Source organism: Oncorhynchus kisutch, linkage group LG13, assembly GCF_002021735.2.
Source record: "Oncorhynchus kisutch isolate 150728-3 linkage group LG13, Okis_V2, whole genome shotgun sequence".
In the NCBI taxonomy this organism is placed as follows: domain Eukaryota; kingdom Metazoa; phylum Chordata; class Actinopteri; order Salmoniformes; family Salmonidae; genus Oncorhynchus; species Oncorhynchus kisutch.
In genome coordinates, this window is record NC_034186.2 from 40,588,790 (window position 1) to 40,611,264 (window position 22,475).

The window sequence follows — 22,475 nt, forward strand, 5'->3', positions numbered from 1 at the left end:
TGTGGTTATCACCTGCAGAACCACTCCTTTATTGGGGGTGTCTTGCTAATTGCCTATAATGTCCACCATTTGCACAACAGCATGTGAAATTTATTGTCAATCAGTGTTGCTTCCTAAGTGGACAGTTTGATTTCACTGAAGTGTGATTGACTTGGAGTTACATTGTGTTGTTTAAGTGTTCCCTTTATTTTTTTGAGCAGTGTGTATATATATATATATATATATATATATATATATGTATACATATACACACAGTGGGGCAAAAAAGTATTTAGTCAGCCACCAATTGTGCAAGTTCTCCCAATTAAAAAGATGAGAGAGGCCTGTAATTTTCATCATAGGTACACTTAGGTACACATAGGTACACTTAGGTACACATAGGTACACTAGACAAAATGAGAGAAAACAAATCCAGAAAATCACATTGTAGGATTTTTTATGAATTTATTTGCAAATTATGGTGGAAAATAAGTACAGTGCCTTGCGAAAGTATTCGGCCCCCTTGAACTTTGCGACCTTTTGCCACATTTCAGGCTTCAAACATAAAGATATAAAACTGTATTTTTTTGTGAAGAATCAACAACAAGTGGGACACAATCATGAAGTGGAACGACATTTATTGGATATTTCAAACTTTTTTAACAAAGCAAAAACTGCAAAATCGGGCGTGAAAAATTATTCAGCCCCCTTAAGTTAATACTTTGTAGTGCCACCTTTTGCTGCGATTACAGCTGTAAGTCGCTTGGGGTATGTCTCTATCAGTTTTGCACATCGAGAGACTGACATTTTTTCCCCATTCCTCCTTGCAAAACAGCTCGAGCTCAGTGAGGTTGGATGGAGAGCATTTGTGAACAGCAGTTTTCAGTTCTTTCCACAGATTCTCGATTGGATTCAGGTCTGGACTTTGACTTGGCCATTCTAACACCTGGATATGTTTATTTTTGAACCATTCCATTGTAGATTTTGCTTTATGTTTTGGATCATTGTCTTGTTGGAAGACAAATCTCCGTCCCAGTCTCAGGTCTTTTGCAGACTCCATCAGGTTTTCTTCCAGAATGGTCCTGTATTTGGCTCCATCCATCTTCCCATCAATTTTAACCATCTTCCCTGTCCCTGCTGAAGAAAAGCAGGCCCAAACCATGATGCTGCCACCACCATGTTTGACAGTGGGGATAGTGTGTTCAGGGTGATGAGCTGTGTTGCTTTTACGCCAAACGTAACGTTTTGCATTGTTGCCAAAAAGTTCAATTTTGGTTTAATCTGACCAGAGCACCTTCTTCCACATGTTTGGTGTGTCTCCCAAACTTTAAACAACACTTTTTATGGATATCTTTAAGAAATGGCTTTCTGACTGATTGTTGTCCTATGGACAGAGTCTCCCACCTCAGCTGTAGATCTCTGCAGTTCATCCAGAGTGATCATGGGCCTCTTGGCTGCATCTCTGATCAGTCTTCTCCTTGTATGAGCTGAAAGTTTAGAGGGACGGCCAGGTCTTGGTAGATTTGCAGTGGTCTGATACTCCTTCCATTTCAATATTATCGCTTGCACAGTGCTCCTTGGGATGTTTAAAGCTTGGGAAATCTTTTTGTATCCAAATCCGGCTTTAAACTTCTTCACAACAGTATCTCGGACCTGCCTGGTGTGTTCCTTGTTCTTCATGATGCTCTCTGCGCTTTTAACGGACCTCTGAGACTATCAAATCAAATCAAATCAAATTTATTTGTCACATACACATGGTTAGCAGATGTTAATGCGAGTGTAGCGAAATGCTTGTGCTTCTAGTTCCGACAATGCAGTAATAACGAACAAGTAATCTAACTAACAATTCAAAAAAAACTACTGTCTTATACACAATGTAAGGGGATAAAGAATATGTACATAAGGATATATGAATGAGTGATGGTACAGAGCAGCATAGGCAAGATACAGTAGATGATATCGAGTACAGTATATACATATGAGATGAGTATGTAAACCAAGTGGCATAGTTAAAGTGGCTAGTGATACATGTATTACATAAGGATGCAGTCGATGATATAGAGTACAGTATCTACGTATGCATATGAGATGAATAATGTAGGGTAAGTAACATTATATAAGGTAGCATTGTTTAAAGTGGCTAGTGATATATTTACATCATTTCCCATCAATTCCCATGATTAAAGTGGCTGGAGTAGAGTCAGTGCAGTGCAGTGCACAGTGCAGGTGCATTTATACGGAGACTTGATTACACACAGGTGGATTGTATTTATCATCATTAGTCATTTAGGTCAACAATGGATCATTCAGAGATCCTCACTGAACTTCTGGAGAGAGTTTGCTGCACTGAAAGTAAAGGGGCTGAATAATTTTGCACGCCCAATCTTTCAGTTTTTGATTTGTTAAAAAAGTTTGAAATATCCAATAAATGTCGTTCCACTTCATGATTGTGTCCCACTTGTTGTTGATTCTTCACAAAAAAATACAGTTTTATATCTTTATGTTTGAAGCCTGAAATGTGGCAAAAGGTCGCAAAGTTCAAGGGGGCCGAATACTTTCGCAAGGCACTGTATTTGGTCACCTACAAACAAGCAAGATTTCTGGCTCTCACAGACCTGTAACTTCTTCTTTAAGAGGCTCCTCTGTCCTCCACTCGTTACCTGTATTAATGGCACCTTTTTGAACTTGTTATCAGTATAAAAGACACCTGTCCACAACCTCAAACAGTCACACTCCAAACTCCACTATGGCCAAGACCAAAGAGCTGTCAAAGGACACCAGAAACAAAATTGTAGACCTGCACCAGGCTGGGAAGACTGAATCTACAATAGGTAAGTAGCTTGGTTTGAAGAAATCAACTGTGGGAGCAATTATTAGGAAATGGAAGACATACAAGATCACTGATAATCTCCCTCGATCTGGGGCTCCACGCAAGATCTCACCCCGTGGGGTCAAAATGATCACAAGAACGGTGAGCAAAAATCCAAGAACCACACGGGGAGACCTAGTGAATGACCTGCAAAGAGCTGGGACAAAAGTAACAAAGCCTACCATCAGTAACACACTACGCCGCCAGAGACTCAAATCCCGCAGTGCCAGACGTGTCCCCCTGCTTAAGCCAGTACATGTCCAGGCCCGTCTGAAGTTTGCTAGAGAGCATTTGGATGATCCAGAAGAAGATTGGGAGAATGTCATATGGTCAGATGAAACCAAACTATAACTTTTTGGTAAAAACTCAATTCGTCGTGTTTGGAGGACAAAGAATGCTGAGTTGCATCCAAAGAACACCATACCTACTGTGAAGCATGGGGGTGGAAACATCATGCTTTTGGCCTGTTTTTCTGCAAAGGGACCAGGACGACTGATCCGTGTAAAGGAAAGAATGAATGGGCCATGTGTCGGGAGATTTTGAGTGAAAACCTCCTTCCATCAGCAAGGGCATTGAAGATGAAACGTGGCTGGGTCTTTCAGCATGACAATGATCCCAAACACACTGCCCGGGCAACGAAGGAGTGGCTTCGTAAGAAGCATTTCAAGGTCCTGGAGTGGCCTAGCCAGTCTCCAGATCTCAACCGCATAGATCATCTTTAGAGGGAGCTGAAAGTCCGTGTTGCCCAGCAACAGCCCCAAAACATCACTGCTGTAGAGGAGATCTGCATGGAAGAATGGGACAAAATACCAGCAACAGTGTGTGAAAACCTTGTGAAGACTTACAGAAAACGTTTGACCTCTGTCATTGCCAACAAAGGATATTTAACAAAGTATTGAGATAAACTTTTGTTATTGACCAAATACTTATTCTCCACCATAATTCTGGATTTTTTTTCTCTCATTTTGTCTGTCATGGTTGAAGTGTGCCTATGATGAAAATTACAGGCCTCTCTCATCTTTTTAAGTGGGAGAACTTGCACAATTGGTGGCTGACTAAATACTTTTTTGCCCCACTGTATATATATATATATATATATTGGTCACCTTATTTACATAAGTATTCAGACCCTTTGCTATGAGACTCGAAATTGAGCTCTGATGGATCCTTTTTCCATGCAACATCCTTGAGATGTTCCTACAATTTGATTGGAGTCCACCTGTGGTAAATTCAATTGATTGGACATGATTTGGAAAGGCACACACCTGTCTATATAAGGTCCCACAGTTGACAATGCATGTCAGAGCAAAAACCAAGCCATGAGGTCGAAGGAATTGTCCGTAGAGATCAGAGACAGGATTGTGCCAAGGCACAGATCTGGGGAAGGGTACCAAAAAATGTCTGCAGCATTAAAAGTCCCCAAGAACACAGTGGCCTAAATCATTCTTAAATGGAAGAAGTTTCGAACCACCAAACTTTTCATAGAGCTGGTCACCCAGCCAACCTGAGCAATCGGGGGAGAAGGGCCTTGGTCAGGGAGGTGACCAAGAACTCGATGGTCACTCTGACAGAGCTCTAGAGTTACTCTGTGGAGATGGGAGAACCTTCCAGACAGACAACCATCTCTGCGGCACTCCACCAATCAGGCCTTTATGGTAGAGTGGCTAGACGGAAGCCACTCCTCAGTAAAAGGCAAATGATAGCCTGCTTGTAGTTTGCCAAAAGGCACCTAAAGGACTCTCAGACCATGAGAAACAAGATTCTCTAGTCTGATGAAACCAAGATTGAACTCTTTGGCCTGAATGGAGTATTGTGTGTAGATTGATGAGGGGAAAAAACAATTGAATACATTTTTGAATAAGGCTGTAACATAACAAAATGTGAAAAAAGTCAAGGGGTCTGAACACTTTCTGAATGCACTGTAAGGACCGACACCGGGGATGAGAAGCAGGTACGGGGAGTCGAACATTTAATAGGAACAGACAGGTAACAGGACAGAAACATTGTCAGCACATGGGTATACAAGGACATATGAACATTAATGCAGAAGCAGGGAACAGAGCAGGGAACCCGACAGATATAAAGAAGGTAACGACAGAGGTGATTGAGTCCAGGTGAGTCCAATAATCACCGATGCGCGCGACGGGGGGAAGACAGGTGTGCGTAATGATGATGGCAGTAGTGCGTAATGCTGGGGAGCCTGGCGCCCTCGAGCGCCTGGAAGGAAGAGTGGTAGCAGCCGTGACAGTATCAATTTCAAGTGGTGGTGACATTTTAAAATGGTCTTTATCGGGGCCTCCCGGGTGGCGCAGTGGTTAAGGGTGCTGTACTGCAGCGCCAGCTGTGCCACCAGAGACCCTGGGTTCGCGCCCAGGCTCTGTCGTAACCGGCCGTGACCGGGAGGTCTGTGCACGGTGTTTCCTCTGACACATTGGTGCGGATGGCTTCCGGGTTGGATGCGCGCTGTGTTAAGAAGTTTGGGTTGTGTATCGGAGGACCCATGACTTTCAACCTTCGTCTCTCCTGAGCCCGTACAGGAGTTGTAGTGATGAGACAAGATAGTAGCTACTAAACAATGAAATTGTTGGGAGAAATGGGACAAAAATAAATGATTTCTTATTTTTAAATTGTCTTTATCATGCAAATGTATGAACATGAACATCTACTGTCCAGTCTTAACTCGTGTTATGGTTGGGCATCAGGTTAGGGGTGTGGTTATGAGCCCAGACAGCACAATGGGCAGTATCAGCGCATGCAAATTCTTCTAGGAAGATCTATAAGACAGGTAGGCCGTAGGCAGGTAGCCTAGTGGTTAGAGCGTTGGGCCAGTAACCGAAAGGTTGCTGGATCAAATCCCAGAGCTGACAAGATATAAATCTGTCATTCTGCCCCTGAGCAAAGCAGTGGACATGGATGTCGATTATGGCAATCCCCCGTACCTCTCTGATTCAGAGGGGTTGGGTTAAATGCAGAAGTCACATTTCAGTTGAATGCATTCAGGTGTGCAACTGACTAGGTATCCCCCTTTCCCTATACAGAATACAATATTATCCATCTGACAAAGTACATGAAATGGCATGCAAATGGTTAATTTTTAATACTAAACTGAACACCATGCCATACTGGTATACATACAGTAAATACCACTCAGATTAAATAATCTGATCTGTAGAGCAATCGTAAGGAAAGACAAGTAGGCCTACATGTAGTATGACTATACAATGGGTGTACAAAACATTATTAACATCATCCCTGAACATTAAGAACAGACCCCCCCTTTTTTTTGCACTCAAAATAGCCTCAGTTCAGCGGGGCATGGACTCTACAAGGCGTCGAACGCTTTCCACTGGGATGCTGGCCCATGTTGACTCTAATGTTTCCCACATTTGTTTCAAGTTGGCTGGATGTCCTTTAGGTGGTGGACCATTCTTGATACACACAGAAAACTGTTGAGGGTGGAAAACCCAGCAGCATTGCATTTCTTGACACAAACCGGTGTGCCTGGGTCCTACTACCATACCACTTTCAAAGGCACTTAAATCTTTGGTCTTGCCCATTCACGCTCTGAATGGCACACACACACACAATCCATGTCTCAATTGTCTCCAGGCTTAGAAAATCCTTCTTTAACCTGTCTCCACCCATTTTCTACACTGATTGAAGTAGATTTAACAATAAGCGACCATAGCTTTCACTTGGAATCACCTGGTCAGTCTTTATCATGGAAATGTAAAAAGTCTTCAATAAACCTTCAAACACATGGCCCATAATATGTCATTGTAAGTTATAACAAGTCCAAGAGTTTACAGTGCTCCTAGGAAATTTACATCACACATATATATATTCATATATTTAAAAAAAGACAAGCAAGTTATCAGTAGCCCAGCTTATGTCTATATAATACAAACTTTGAAAAGATATTTACATTTACGATAATCTTTTTAAAATAACAGCAGAGGCTTGCTTTACAACAATAACGTCAATGAATGACATTAGGAGAAATATTTGAACCATTTGAACACGCATAACCTCGTTCATAGCATTATACCTAGTAGGAGATGGAGAGCATGTCTGAAGCGAGTGCTTTGCAGGAAGCATTAATGTAAGTCAAGCTAGTGGAGGGACTACAATGTCCTTTTCCTGGCTGGCCGACTTCGTATAAATCCTTCTGGAAGTCTTCTTTTCTCATTATTTCATACATAATTATAATGTATAGCAGTTAAGTAAACATAATATGGGTTAAGTAAACAGAGCAAAGTGGATTGAGCTCTTGAACTACATGCTTGTGATGTGGGAAATGTCAAAAACTAATGACAAGACATGCTGTGGGTTGCAAATTTTGTTCCTTGCAAGTTATGGGAATAAAGCAATACATTTCCTGACCAGTAAAAGTGAAAGCATTCGGCGGGGTTTATTTTTAGGTTGCAGGGAGGTTCTGAGAACGTTTTACTCTGGTTCTTTGAATGTTTTCCTGGGAGGTTTTATTTATCCTCTGAGAACAGAAATGAAAGATTATTGTTTTTTAAATAACTTCCTTTAAAACTTCACTGAATTTTTCAATAAGACTTATATAAATAAACCTGCTATCTTATTTTGGGTTAACTTTTTTGAACTCCAAGCATATGCATTGTTTGTGTGTGACACGGCGTCAATGAGAATCGAACCAATAATGTTCGGTTCTCTAGGCATGGAATTAGTCCACGGCACCACCAGCATGGAGCTAGTGTGCCCAGTTTTTTTTTTTTTTTCAAAAACAAGACTGTTCATTTTAGTCTTTTCAAACAAACCCCAATTTCAAAGGAAACAAGCACTCATTAAGATCAGGTGTGGCCAATTAGTCGGTGCAGCCAACACCTGGACACACTTAAAGAAAAATTGTGTTACAGCCTGAATTCAAAATTGATTAAATGGATTTATTCTCACCCATCTACGCACATTACCCTATAAAAACAAAGTGAAAACATGTTTTTAGAAAATGTTGCATATTTATTGAAATGAAATACAGAAATATGTTGTACAATATTTGCATATTATTCTTTTAAAAATTCTTCAAGCTATGTCAAGTTGGTTGTTGATCATTGCGAGACAGCCATTTTCAAATCTTGCCATAGATTTTTAAACCGATTTAAGGGTGTGTTCATAAATTCAATCTGGAGTGCTAGAGAGTGCTCTGAGTGCGTTCTGGGCGTTCGTAAATTCAGTGTTGTCAGATTGTACATTAGTATATTCAGAGCATTTTGCCCTTGGAGCATTCAGAGCTACTTCCAGACACAAATGAGAGAACACCTCACTCTGACCATTTTACTCACCATAGTAAAGCTGGTTAGTCTGTTTTCCTGTTATCCAGAGCGTTGGTGACTGTAACTGTGCTGCTGGCAACAATTTAATTACGCTTTTTTTGCAGACGTTTACTGACACCGGCCATATTCAACGGGTGTTGAGCGTTTGTAAAATCAGCATTTATTCTGCGCTCTGGCACACTCAGACGAGGGTACTCTGAAATTGGAGTAGATAGCCAGTGATTTTTCCGAACGCACCCTAAGTCAAAACTGTAACTAGGCCACTCAAGAAGATTCAATGTTGTCTTCGTAAGCTACTCCAGTGTGTATTTGGCCTTGTGTTTTAGGTTATTGAATGTCTCCCATTGTTTGTTGGGAAGCAGACTGAACCAGATTTTTCTCTAGAATTCTGCCTGTGCTTAGCTCTATTCCATTTCTTTTTATTAAAAAACATGCTAGTCTTGCCAATGATAAGCATACAGTCAGTATCCATAACATGATGCAGCCACCACTATTCTCAAAAATATGAAGAGTGGTACTCAGTGATGTTGGATTTGTCCCAAACATAACGCTTTGAAAACTGTCTTCTGCCCCTCCCAAAAGATAGAATTTGTAGATAATTGGCCCTATTTCTGGGACTCACCCACAAACAGGACCAAGCCTGGCCTGCTGAGGAGTGATGGACTCCATCCTCGCTGCGGGGGGGGGGGGGGGTCTCATCTTATCTATGAACATAGACAGGGCTCTAACTCCTCTAGCTCCACAATGAGACAGAGTGCAGGCCATGCAGCAGGCTGTTAGCCAGCTTACTAGAGTCTGCCACTAGCACAATCAGCATAGTCAGCTCAGGTATCCCCATTGAGACCTTGTCTGTGCCTCGATCTAGGTTGAGCAAAACAAAACATGGAGGTGTTCGCCTTCGCAATCTCACTGGAATAAAGACCTCCTCCATTCCTGTCATTATTGAAAGAGATTGTGATGTCTCACATCTCAAAATAGGGTTACTTAATGTTAGATCCCTCACTTCTAAGGCAGTCATAGTCAATTAACTAATCACTGATCATAATCTTGATGTGATTGGCCTGACTGAAAAAGGGCTCATGCCTGATATATTTAGTGTGTTAAATGAGTCCTCTCCTCCTGGATAAACTAGTGACCATATCCCCCACGCATTCCGCAAAGGCAGAGGTGTTTGTAACATTTATGATAGCAAATTTCAATTTACCAACAACAACAAAAGACAGCGTTTACATCTTTTGAGCTTCTAGTCATGAAATCTATGCAGCCTACTCAATCACTTTTTATAGCTACTGTTTACAGGCCTCCTGTGTTCCTCAACAGAGTTCCCTGAATTCCTATTGGACCTTGTAGTTAAGGCAGATAATATAAACATTTTTGGTGACTCACATAGAAAAGTCTACAGACCCACTCCAAAAGGCTTTCGGAGCCGTCATCGACTCAGTGGGTTTTGTCCAACATATGTCTGCGGACCTACTCATTGCCACACTCATGCCCTGGATCTAGTTTCGTCCCGTGGAATAAATATTGTGGATCTAAATGTTTTTCCTCATAATCCTGGACTATCGGACACCATGTTATTACGTTTGCAATCACAACAAATAATCTGATCAGACCCCAACCCAGGATCATCAAAAGCCGTGCTATAAATTCAAAGATTCCTAGGGTGCCCTTCCAGACTTCCTCCATCTACCCAAGGATGTTGGAGTACAAAAATCTGTTCATCACCTAACTGAGGATCTTAATTTAACCATGCGTAACACTCTAGATGCAGTCACACCCCTAAAAACCAAAAACATTTGTCACAAGAAATTTGCTCCCTGGAATACAGAAAATACCCGAGCCCTGAAGCAAGCTTCCAGAAAATTGGACCGGAAATGGTGCTCCAATAAACTGGAAGTCTTCCGACTAGCTTGGAAAGACAGTAAGGTGCAATATCGAAGAGCCCTCACTGCAGCTCAATCATCTTATTTTTCCAACCTAATTGAGTTGAATAAGAACACTTCAGCAGTGATAAATTCATGAACTTATTTAATGAAAAGATCATGAACATTAGAATGCAAATTATGGACTCCACTTTGAATCTGTGTATTTCTCCAAAGTTTAGTTATCCTGAGTCTGCACAGAACTGCCTGGACCTAGGATCAATGGAGACGCTCAAGTTTTTGTTATCCTGTATCTCTTGACACGTTCATGAAAATAGTCATGGCCTCTGGACCCTATTCCAACTATACTACTGAAAGAGCTACTTCCTGTGGTTAGTCCTCCTATGTTGAACATAATAAATGGGGTTGGATCTGACAATTAATCTTGATGGTTGTACAGTCGTCTCAAATAAAACTGTGAAGGACCTCGGCGTTACTCTGGACCATGATCTCTCTTTAGATGAACATATTAAGAATATTTAAAGGACAGCTTTATTCCATCTTCGTAACATTACAAAAATCTAAAACTTTTTGTCCAAAAATTATGCAGAAAGGCTAATCCATGCTTTTGTCACTTCTAGATTAAACTACTGCAATGCTCTACTCTCCGGCTACCCAGATAATGCACTAAATAAACTTCAGTTAGTGCTAAACACAGATGCTAGAATCCTGACTAGAATCAAAACAAAGTATCATATTACTCCAGTGCTAGCCACTCTACATTGGCTTCCTGTTAAGGTTAGGGCTGATTTCAAGGTTTTACTGCTAACCTACAAAGCATTGCATGGGCTTGCTCCTACCTGTCTCTCTGATTTGGTCTTGCCGTACATACCTACACGTACACTACGGTCACAAGACGCAGGCCTCCTTATTATCCTTTAGAATTTCTATAGCAAACAGCTGGAGGCATGGCTGTCTCCTATAGAGCTCTATTTTTATGGAATGGTCTGCCAATCCATGTGAGAAATGCAGACTCGCTCTCAACCTTTAAGTCTTTACTGAAGACTCATCTCTTCAGTAGGTCCTATGATTGAGTGTAGTCCTGCCCAGGGGTGCAAAAGTGAACGGCAAGGCACTGGAACAACAAACTGCTGTTGCTGTCTCTGCCTGGCCGGCTTCCCTCTCTCCACTGGGATTGAGTGGGCTGAGTCACAGATTTTCCTGTCCAGTTTTGCACCCCCTTGGGCAGTTTCAACAGTTCTGCCTGCGGCTAGAACATGACCAAAATTTAAATTAATTGTCACCATGTTCGAACTTTTCGGAAACACTCTATTAAAGTAATGAAATACCAAGTCCAGGTACAAAAGGCACAGAAGAAAATTATTTGTTTCTGGCCATTTTGAGCCTGTAATCGATCCCACAAATGCTGATGCTCCAGATAATCAACTAGTCTAAAGAAGGCCAGTTTTATTGCTTCTTTAATTAGCACAACAGTTTTCAGCTGTGCTAACATAATTTCAAAAGGGTTTTCTAATGATTGACTAGCCTTTTAAAATGATAAACTTGGATTAGCTAATACAACGTGCCATTGGAACACAGGAGTGATGGTTGCTGATAATGGGCCTCTGTACGCCTATGTAGATATTCCATAAAAAATCTGCCGTTTCCAGCTACAATAGTAATTTACAACATTAACCATGTCTACACTGTATTTCGGATCAATTTGATGTTATTTTAATGGTTTAAAAAAAATGTGATTTTCTTTCAAAAACATGGACACCAAACTTTTGAACGGAAGTGTACATATTACCTCAATTACCGGTATAGCCTCGATATTGTTATTCTATTGTGTTACTTAAAAAAATTATATAATTTTGTATTTTTGTGCAAAAAATTTCTTACTTAAAAAAACAAATCTGCATTGTTGCTTAAGGGCTAGTAAGTAAGCATTTCACGGTAAGGTCTACCTACACCTGTTGTATTCGGCATGTGACAAATAAAATTGGATTTGATGCCAAGAAAATAAGAATGTTTGTTCCAAAGCCAAGAAACTAACCTGCACAATTCCTAGAAAGTTGTGGGAAGGTTGTATGCAAAATAACTATAGAACAACCGCGCTTTCACCAAGCTCTAAGAAACTGATGGTTCTCAGATCGTTATGTGTTAGCTGGGTATTTGAGGCGAAAATCATATTTTAATGAGAGTCACAGCTGAAGCATTCATCACATTATGTTTCTGTCATACAAGTATTTTTTTCCAGTTAAAGGAGAAAGGGTTCTGAGGTGAATTTGAAAATGTTTGGGCTGTTTATTAATTCCACTGGGTGCATAGATCAGGTGTGTAGGAGCCACACGATTTGACCCACAGTGTGGTACCCAGCTTTTTAATACTTGAGTGAGCAGTATACAAAAGGCCAACTTGAGTGCTATGGCTAGGCCTGCCACTTTCGTGTATTGCTGATATAAACTGTATATAAGAGGAGGCCGGTTGTGTGCCAGTGAAGTCATCCCTCTCAGAGGTGTTGTATTCTTTTTTTTAACAAGTGTTTGAGACATTCACCCTTGGTCATGGGGCCCCATCTAAACACATAATTAGTCATCCAATAATGGAGAAGTGGCATGGGAGAGAGACGGCACTAAGTGCACTGGCATCGTTCACGTTGTCTCCTTCCATCCTAGATGTCACTTCACTACCATTTACAGTCATATTTGGTTGAGGTGCACAGCTGAGACTCAGGCTTTGTTTAAACTGTGTTCATGTTACTGGGCAGCTAACATGACAAAGCTAAGTGACGAGTCTTACCACTGACTTTGTGAGTTTTTCAATTAACTTCAAGATATTTACACAATTTGGAAGTTGCGACATTTGAATGGATAAAACCAAGAGAACAACTCCTTTCAATAAATGATTTATGAGATAAATTAAATCACAAATAAATCACATCATTTGTGAGAAAAAAAAATCAGGAAGCTCATGATGCTGGCTGGGGGGAAGCCTAAAGGTTTTTCTCGAGAACTTAGTTAATACTGACCCAGAGGGGCACCGGAAATTGCGCAGGTTTTTGGGGAGTCAAGTGACAACTGTTAGTGATGATGGGACATAAAAATGATACAGTGTTCTTTCTTACCATCCATCTACAGTCTGGGTTTTCCTGATGAGACGTTGACATCAAGACAGACACCCCGCTGGGTATATGACCAGCTTGCTGAGTCGAGAGAGCATTTTCATGTTTTTCCATCCACTGGACATTTGGCGAGGTTGAGGACAATTTAGGCTATTGGACAACAGCAAACATGAAACGTGGAATTTACAAGACAAACATCTGTCGCAGTATCTGCTTGGATTTGATTGGACGTATGAAGTAGCCTAAAGAACGGCTATCTAAAAAAGAACAAATAGCGTGCATTTGATAGCCTACTTCTGGATTGGAAACATGAACGATACACGTAATTCATCTACACATACGTTGCCTGACAAGACAGCTGAAGCGATGGCTGTACCCGTATTAATGTTTGCAGTTGGTGTCATTGGAAATATAATAGCAATAGCCGCTCTTTCTGGATCTAAGCAGGAGCGCAAATCCTCCGCGTTCTTCGCCCTAGTTTGTGGTTTGGCTGTGACGGATCTGCTTGGGACTTGTTTGGCCAGCCCAATCACTATAGCAACTTACCTCAATGAAAATGTGTTATATGATAATACTAACCTTTGTGAATTCCATTCCTTTTTGTTGCTGTTCTTCGGAGTGGCTGGGCTAAGTATTATATGCGCAATGTCTGCTGAGCGCTACCTCGCGATATGCTGCCCTTACACTTACCAAAGATGGGGAATTGACCAACATTTTGCACGCAAGTGCTTGTTTTGCATTTATCTCAGCAACATTGCATTTTGTTGTCTCCCAGTGATGGGTATGGCTGGAAGCATTTGTCAGCCCTCCAAAACGTGGTGCTTCATCAACTGGAGGGCTGATAAGACACTGCCTGCATCATATTCGTTTTTATATGCCAGTGTGAGTTTTTTACTGATATTGATGACGATAGTACTCAACTTTGCAGTTTGTGGCAATCTGTTGATAATGCGTCGCAGGAAAATCCAAAGTCCAGTTACAAGAGGGAGCGCACGGGCGCGCTGGAAAGCGCTTTCCTCCGGCGTGGAAGCGCAAATGATGACGGTGCTCATGGTGACCTCCGTGGTTGTTTTAGGTTGCTCAGCGCCGCTGGTGGTAAGAAACATTTTGTCTTAAATATTATGCTTTCATGTAGGTTACCGAAGAGAGAAGCAGTACACCTAACATCTCTTTTTATTCTGCTGTAGGTACGCGTATTTTCTAACCAGATAACATGGACCGAGAATTCCCATGCAGATTTGATGGCTATTCGGATCGCCTCGGTCAACGCCATCCTTGACCCTTGGATCTACATCCTTCTGAGAAGGACTTTGTTCCGTAAGATTCAGAGATTCTCTAAAGTGTTTTACATTGGTCGCAAAGGCAAAGCACCCATGTTGCCAGTAAAATCATCACAAAGGACATTCCACTACCAAGGAGACATTACAAACACCCATGTATTCACACCTCTGTGAAGCGCCTTGCATAAAAAAGCATAATTCACCTGCCCGCCACAGTCGCCTAGTGCGCTCACGTCACCCAGGGGGGACAAAGCTTGCCATTTCTCCCCACAAGTTGTCCGATATCCAGTCTCACAATGTGTTCTGTCGATATAATTGATGATGGGTGGCAATTCACCTGTTTTAAATATATAACTTTCAAAAACAGTAGATTAATTAAACAAATTAACCATGTAACAGTTCAATTATAGATAGTACTATGGGCTCAAGCATTTGGCTCAATCACAGCTATGTATATGTTTTACACAAACAATAAATATTACATTGTGAAGTTAAAGAGATCCGTTTGTATAAACACCAGGTGTGTTTAGTGCTGCTAACCAATTCAGACTTTAAGTTCATTGGTAATATCAATGAGCAAAGAGTGGGTCTACGGAATGATTAGGTTTTTGAGTTTGTTTAGTGTTGGCCTGAGATGACCCCTTGTTTTTCCCCATTGTGGCCACAGAGAGGTTGTTCATTACTTGGTTAAAGGTCCAATGCAGCCGTTTTTATCACAATACCAAATCATTTCCGGATAACAATTAAGTACCTTACTGTGATTGTTTTGAATTAAAATGGTCAATTAACACAAATAACTTCTTGGCAAAGAGCAATTCTTCAAGCAATAATTATGCTAGGACTCTCTGGGATTGGTCTGAGCGGGGAGGCTCAAACGGAAAAATAGCTATTGGCAGAAAGGTTTCGAACTCTCTTCCTTATTGGTCTATTTGGTGATGTCACCAGGCAGACCAAAATTGCATCCCACCCAAACAGGCAGAAATTTCAGGAGGCCTTTTCAAACAGCTCTTACACTAAAAGGGCATTAAACATAATTTTCACAATTTTACAGTATTATTCCAACCTTATAGTGTGGAAATATATATAAAACACACCAAAAAATCAAGTTTTTGTTTGCACTGAGCCTCTAACCAAGACCCTTGTTGATAGAGTCACTGTGTCATCACCCTTAGCGGTGTTGGCAGAAAGCGGATGTTGCAAGATCAGGGATACTTCTCTTTCCCCTGAAAAACGGAAGTGGGGACTTCACTTAAATATGGTTTTTACCAGAGGTGGCGCCTCCCCTTCACAACGAATCATGCCAATGCTTTTCTTTTCTTGAAACTTGCATAAAGTAGAGCAGAGCTCAACTTTTTCTACCGCTCTGCTAGCAGGGTTCTCGCTGCTCACTTTCCCACAATCTCCCTCACATTTCTCTGTGTTCCCTCATTGAAAATGAAAAGGGGGAAAAACTTCTCCTGCCGAATTCGCTGTTGGTGAAAACCCACTGTCAGGCGTCATTCTATCCCTGTTATGTTACGTTACTGTGCCATAGACCCTTGAGGGGCTAATGGATCAAGCTCAAAGGCAGTTAATGCACAAGATGTAGTTTAATCTCCCGGATCTACACTGTACCCTGAAGGGGCAACAAACGCAAAGTAACAGACATTTCACATCAGACACTTTGGTGTCTCTTCTGCAGAGTTGTAAACAACCTCAGAGGAGCAGGATGTGTCCAAGAGTTTTTCTCAAAACTTTGGACTGAATTCTAAACACTGTCCAGCAACTATACTTGCAACTGCAGTTACTCTCAAAAAACAGGCGTTGAACTTTGTCATGGAGGTCATGGGAGAGAGACTCCCCAGGGAGATGATTAGTTTCCCTAGGTTGTGTTCCTATTTTCTACCCTTCACCCAGAAGTGTTCACTTCCACTCATGCATTTAAAAGTATTGGATTGGTGAAAGCGGCTGGAGGGACTTTCCACCTGTTCCTTTTAAAGGAATGTACTGGCACAAATCAACGTTTATTGGTCACCTACATACACAGTTTAGCAGATGTTATAGCAGTTGCAGTGAAATGCTTATGTTGCTAGCTCCTAACATGCAGTAAAATGTCAAACAAGTATCCAAATACTTAAAATATTTGTAAAAAAGTACAGCAAAAAAAAAAAACGTTGGTAAGAATCCAATTAATAACCCAAATAGCACTGTAACAGTAATCAAAATGCAATCTATACGTTTGTACCATAGACATTCAAATCAGGTTTGTACACCAGCAGAATTTACACAATATATACTAAGAATGATATGTACAGCAGTATATATATATATTAGAGTGAGCTATGTCAAGAATCCAGTATATAAATAAATATGCAGTGTGTATAAACAGTGTAACCAAATACAAAGTACAGTAGTAGAAGTATTAGAATGAGCTATGCCGGGGATATACAGTATTTAAATACTCTGTGTGAAACAGGTAGTGTCCAATGTTTCAATGTCTCTATGACATGGGACAGCAGCGTTAGCTGTGTGCGTGTGTGTGTTTGTGAGTATGAGGTGTGTGAGTGAGCATTAACTGGTTGACGGTTAGTGATGGCTGTTCAACAATCCGATGGCCTGGTAATAGAAGCAGTTTTTTGTCTCTCGGTCTTGGCACTGATGCACCTGTACTGATTCCGTCTGCTAGACGGTTGCCGAGTAAACAGTCCATGGCTCAGGTGACTGAGGTCCTTAATGATCTTCTTGGCCTTCCTTTGATCCCGAGTGCTGTAAATGTCCTGGAGTGCAGGCGGTGTACCACCGGTGATGCGTTGGGCTGACTGCAACACCCTCTGGAGAGCTATGTGGTTGAGTGCGGTGCAGTTGCCAGACCAGGCAGTGATGTAGCCCAACAGAATGTTCTCAGTGGTGCATCTGTAGAAGTTCCTTCCATAATCTCATCATCCACCTGAGGTAGTAGAGGCGCGCTGTTGCGCCTTCTTCACCACGGTGTTGGTGTGGTGAGACCATTTCAGGTCGGCTACCCTCACCACCAGTGGTCGGCCAGTCAGTCACACAGGGAGATTAGACCTAAGGCACTGAGCTTAGTGACGAGCTTGGTGTTAAAAGCTGAGTTATAGTTGATGAACAGCATTCTCACATAGGTATTCCTCTTTTCCAGGCGGGACAGCGGGATGTGCAGTGCAACAGCGACTGCGTCGTTTGTGGATCTATATGCATATTGTAATGGTTCAAGGGTGTCGGGTATGGTGAAGGGGATATGGTCCTTGACTAGCCTCTCAAAGCACTTCATGATGACAGATAGTAATTTAGTTCAGTGTGCTTCGGTACAGGAACAATGGTGGCCATCTAGAAGCAAGTTGGATGACAGATTGGGATATTGAGAGGTTGAAAATGTTCGTAAACACTCCAGCCAGCTGGTCTGCGCATGCTCAGAGAACGCGGCTTGGGATGCTATCTGGGCTGGTAGCCTTGCGAGGGTTAACATGTTTGAAGGTCCTACTCACGTTGACTACAGAGATTGGGAGCCCTGCCTTCGTGAGCAGCGGGGGACCATGTCATCGACTCTTGTGTTGTTTTCCTCAAAGCAGCCGAAAAGTGTGTATACTTTGTGAGAAGGTTAGAGTGGAACAGCCCATACGAAAAAGTAATATATGACAATACTTATCTAATCAAGATATTTGTTTATTTTTCACTTTTAAATTATTTTATTTTTTTACAAATGTTGTAGATCGTTGACAAAAAAATGACAATTAAATCCATTTTAATCCCACTTTGTAACACGATAAAATGTGGAAAAAGTCAAGGGGTGTGAATACTTTCTGAAGACACTGTATATGTCCCTTATCTCACAATACCTGCATTATTTCAGTGATACTTGTAGTCATAGTACTTGTAGCCATGGTAATAAAACATTAGAACAAACACAAAACAATAAAAACTTAATTTCATCCTATTCATTAAATGTTTCTCTCATCACTTCTTAATTCAGCCATTTTACTGTTGCAAGCCGTTCCCACCTGTCCCTTTGTTACACCCGGGAAGCACTCTTGCCAGCATCTGTGGAAGGAAGCAACAAATAGAAGATAAAGAGCACATAGAACAGTTAATGGTTGGGTTTGGGCTCATAAATTAAGAGATATATTATTATTTTTTAAATTGAAAAACAATTATCAGATTCAGTTTAATAAGAAATCCTTGACCATTAATGCCTTATTTGCAATGACCGATTTATACATTCAATTAAGGGATGAACTTTTTTACACCTTATAGTCAGTCATATTGTTCCTTGCCCTGAAAGTAGAAACTGTAATCCATGGTTAGTTGTTAACTTGAGAGGATTTGGCCACAAACATTGAATTTTGTCTAATTGCCACCATAACCTATCATGTTTTTGTTAGCCATCTGACTTTAAGGTGTAAAAAAGTTAAATTGACCCCAACCCTGTTATGGGGTATACATTTTTAGAGGGATACCGTGAGATTTCGATGAACTCATCAATACCATTTTTATGTCTCTGCGTGCAGTTGCATCTGTCTCAATGGCACCGTCTCTGTGCTTACAGACGCCATAATGAGACAGATACAATGTTTGCGAACTCTGTACATATCTATGTGCCAACGGGACAGAGAATGAGGAAGTGGATAGAATGTTTCAAATTATTATTAGTAAAATTAATAAAATGTATAAAATATTTATTACTATGTATAGCTTTGTAAGACTATAAATGACCAACAGCTTTGGAGTAGTTAGGTCTATTTCCCAGTTTTTTTTTCAAGTTTCTTTTCTTCCATTTCCCTGTTTGAGAGGAGCTGGCTACTGTGGGAGACTTAGAGTAATTGCGCTAAGCTAACAAAATGCTAACTTCAATCATCTCCAAACTACTCGCAGACACATACAAATGGTTTCCATTAGTTCGTATGACTCAGGGGCTATTAAAAAAGCAACCTAAATCTTGAAATATAGCAGAATCCCTTTAAGCCATGTCAGTGTCTGAAATAATATTCACCATTCTTTCTGCCATGAGTCATTAATAAGTCAAATATTTTTATATATATCATGACAATACCTGCACACTTAAATGCTTTTTTGCAATCGATTAACAAAAACCTACTCACTTTTTTCAGGATCTGTCTTTTTCTCCCCTTTTAGTTTTGCCACCTAGAATTGTTCAAATGAAATAAGTCCTAAATAATTATCCGAAGTCATAATGACACAGCCAGATATTTACATTTGAGTTAGGTCTAAAGATAACGTCTCTGGCTTAGCTCTACAATGCTAGAAATAATACATTCCTATACATACTGTACCACAGCCATTGCCCCATATAATTACAATGAGTAAAACTGGCATTCTCATTTGAAAACAGTGTTAGTTTGGGTGAACAGCAATTAGCCTCTTTCATAGGCGAAACATCTCCGGTTACCTGTTATCCTTATATGTGCATTATGAGATGGAGACCCCACAAAAATGACCCAATGTGATTGACCACAATGAAATGCAGTTAGCATCTAACCAGAAGTGCAAATAAAAGAGTACAAAAAAAATGTACAAATGAAACAATTAAATAATATACAATCTAAGTGGGATGTATAAATGTGCAATGAAGGCAAATTGAAAGTGCAAGGAGGCATGCAACTGAAATACAGGGAGAGCAGCAGAGGTTACCAAGGTAGACATGTACATGTACAACTGAAAAATGTCCTTAATCAGACTTTGCAAAGCAATATCAGAGTCCAGTAATACAGTGAAGAGTGCAAAGAGAGTAATGCAACAAGGTCCCTGAGAGGCAGTACTAAGCAGTGGGCGGGTGGATATGGCTAGTGCTGTGTCACCGAGTTCAGCAGGGTTACAGTAGCTGGAAAGAAACTGTTCTTGAGCCTACTAGTGCGGGAACGTAGAGACCTGTACCGTCTACCTGATGGTAGGAGGGCAAACAGTTTGTAGCATGGATGTGAAGGGTCCCTGATGATGCCTCACGCCCTATGCAGACACCGCTTGCGCTGGAGGTTTACGATGGCAGGGAGCTGGGCACCAGTGATGTGCTGTGCGGTTTTCACCACCCATTATTGCAGGGCCTTCCGGTCAGCCACGGAGCATCCGCCTAACCACACTGTGGCGCAGTTAGTCAGAATGCTCTCGACCGTGCAGCGGTAAAAGTTCACCAGGATCTTGAGAGACCGGCGGGCCTTCTTCAGCCTCCTCAAAAAGTACAGGTGCTGCTGTGCCTTTTTGACCAGGGTTGAGGTGTTGAGGGTCCAGGAGAGGTCCCCGGAGATGTAGACACCCAGGAATTTGAAGCTGGGCACACGCTCCACCTCAATGCCATCAATGAGAACTTGGGCGTGGTTGCAGCTTTTAGACTTTCTGTACAATGTGATGCCATAACCTTACGGGCAGCCACAACTATAGTGTACAAAAATAAATATTCATACTTTCATAGGTTTCTGTGCATTTTCAAACAAAATATAAACCTACAATAGTTATCTATGCCATCTCAATCTAATCTCAAAATGAGATGACAAGTATCATCTACAGTAGCTACAAGAAACAAAGTAGTCATAATGTTGCCAAATGCAATTAGAAAATAATTCATCTCTACGTGTGAGATTTATGTATGGTTTTTAAATACATGCCATGTATATTGTTTTCATTCTGGAATACATTTCAAAGCAATAAATGCACTGAACAAGAAAACCAAATGTTCCGAGTACATTTTGCATGATGAAAATACATATCCATGTTATTTTTTTACAATGGTGTAAATTACTTATGTGAAAATAATTTAAAGTACTACTTAAGTAGTTGTTTGGGGTATCTGTACTTTTACATCACTACATTCCTAAAGAAAATAATGTACTTTTTACTCCATACATTTTCCCTGACTCCCAAAAGTACTCATTACATTTTGAATGCTTAGCAGGACAGGAAAAATGGTCCATTCACACACTTATCAAGAGAATATCCCTGGTCATCCCTACTGCCTCTGATCTGGTGGACTCACTAAACACACATGCTTCATTTGTAAATTATGTTTGAGTGTTGGAGTGTGCCCCTGGCTATCCATCAATAAAAATGTAAAAAGGAAATTGTGCTGTCTGGTTTGCTTAATAAGGAATTTGAAATTATTTATACTTTTACTTTTGATACTTAAATATACTTTAGCAGTTACATTTACTTTTGATACTTAAGTATATTTAAAAACAAATACTTAGACTTTTAATCAAGTAGTATTTTTCCAGGTGACTTTCACTTAAGTCATTTTCTATTAAGGTATCTTTACTTTTACTAAAGTATGACAATTAGTTACTTTTTTAACAACAGATGTGTAAGGGGGGTGTGAAATGTACATTATTAAAATACATATTTTCAAATATGTCACATTCTTTGATATATAAGGCCATATGACTTTTCCATATGGGAGCAGCCCAAGTCTTTGTAATAGTTTTAGAGAAATGTGACAGAAAGGCCATAGCTCTAGCCAAGGAGTGTCAAACTCCTTCCTTTGAGGGCCTAGTGTCTACAGGTTTGTTTTTTTCTTTAAATTAAATCCTAGACAACCAGGTGAGGGGGGGTTCTTTACTAATTAGTGACCTTAAATTCATCAAATCGGGTACAAAGGAGGAGCAAAAACCTGCAGACACTTGGCCCTCCGTGGAATGAGTTTGACTCGTGCCCTAGCCCCTATGGCACAGTTAACATTTCCACCAATACGAAGCCCCACAGTAGAGGTGTCATAATACCCATAAAACCTAGCAGTCAAACAGGGAAATGGTTCCAATAGTTTTTTCATCAGGTCATTTTAGAAACACTTAAAAAAATAGGTCTGTTTCATGTGGGATAACCATGTAAATCTCTCTCGGACAAGATCACTTTTATCAATAGAGTCAGCTTTATTTACTCTCAAATTCAAACATGCTAATTAGCATTAAAGTGGACATCATGCGAGACTACAAATCCCTGTAATCTCTTGCACGTCATCTTTAGCTGACACCTTTGCTAACAACTAATATGTCCATTTAAAACTTGCACAAGACAGAATGGTCAATTTAAAGACATTTAGCTAAATTTGGTAATGAATAA

At 40.7% G+C, this 22,475-nt stretch overlaps 1 protein-coding gene across 1 annotated transcript; it reads left to right on the forward strand.

Annotated features, from left to right (window-relative positions):
- The first annotated feature begins 13,050 nt into the window (after window positions 1-13,050).
- On the forward strand, window positions 13,051-21,475 carry LOC109902386 (prostaglandin E2 receptor EP4 subtype). Its single transcript, XM_020498696.2, has 2 exons — window positions 13,051-14,229; window positions 14,322-21,475. Exons 1-2 carry the CDS (start codon window positions 13,444-13,446, stop codon window positions 14,586-14,588), a joined length of 1,053 nt encoding a protein of 350 aa, XP_020354285.1. The 5' UTR covers window positions 13,051-13,443; the 3' UTR covers window positions 14,589-21,475.
- The last annotated feature ends 1,000 nt before the right edge of the window (window positions 21,476-22,475 follow it).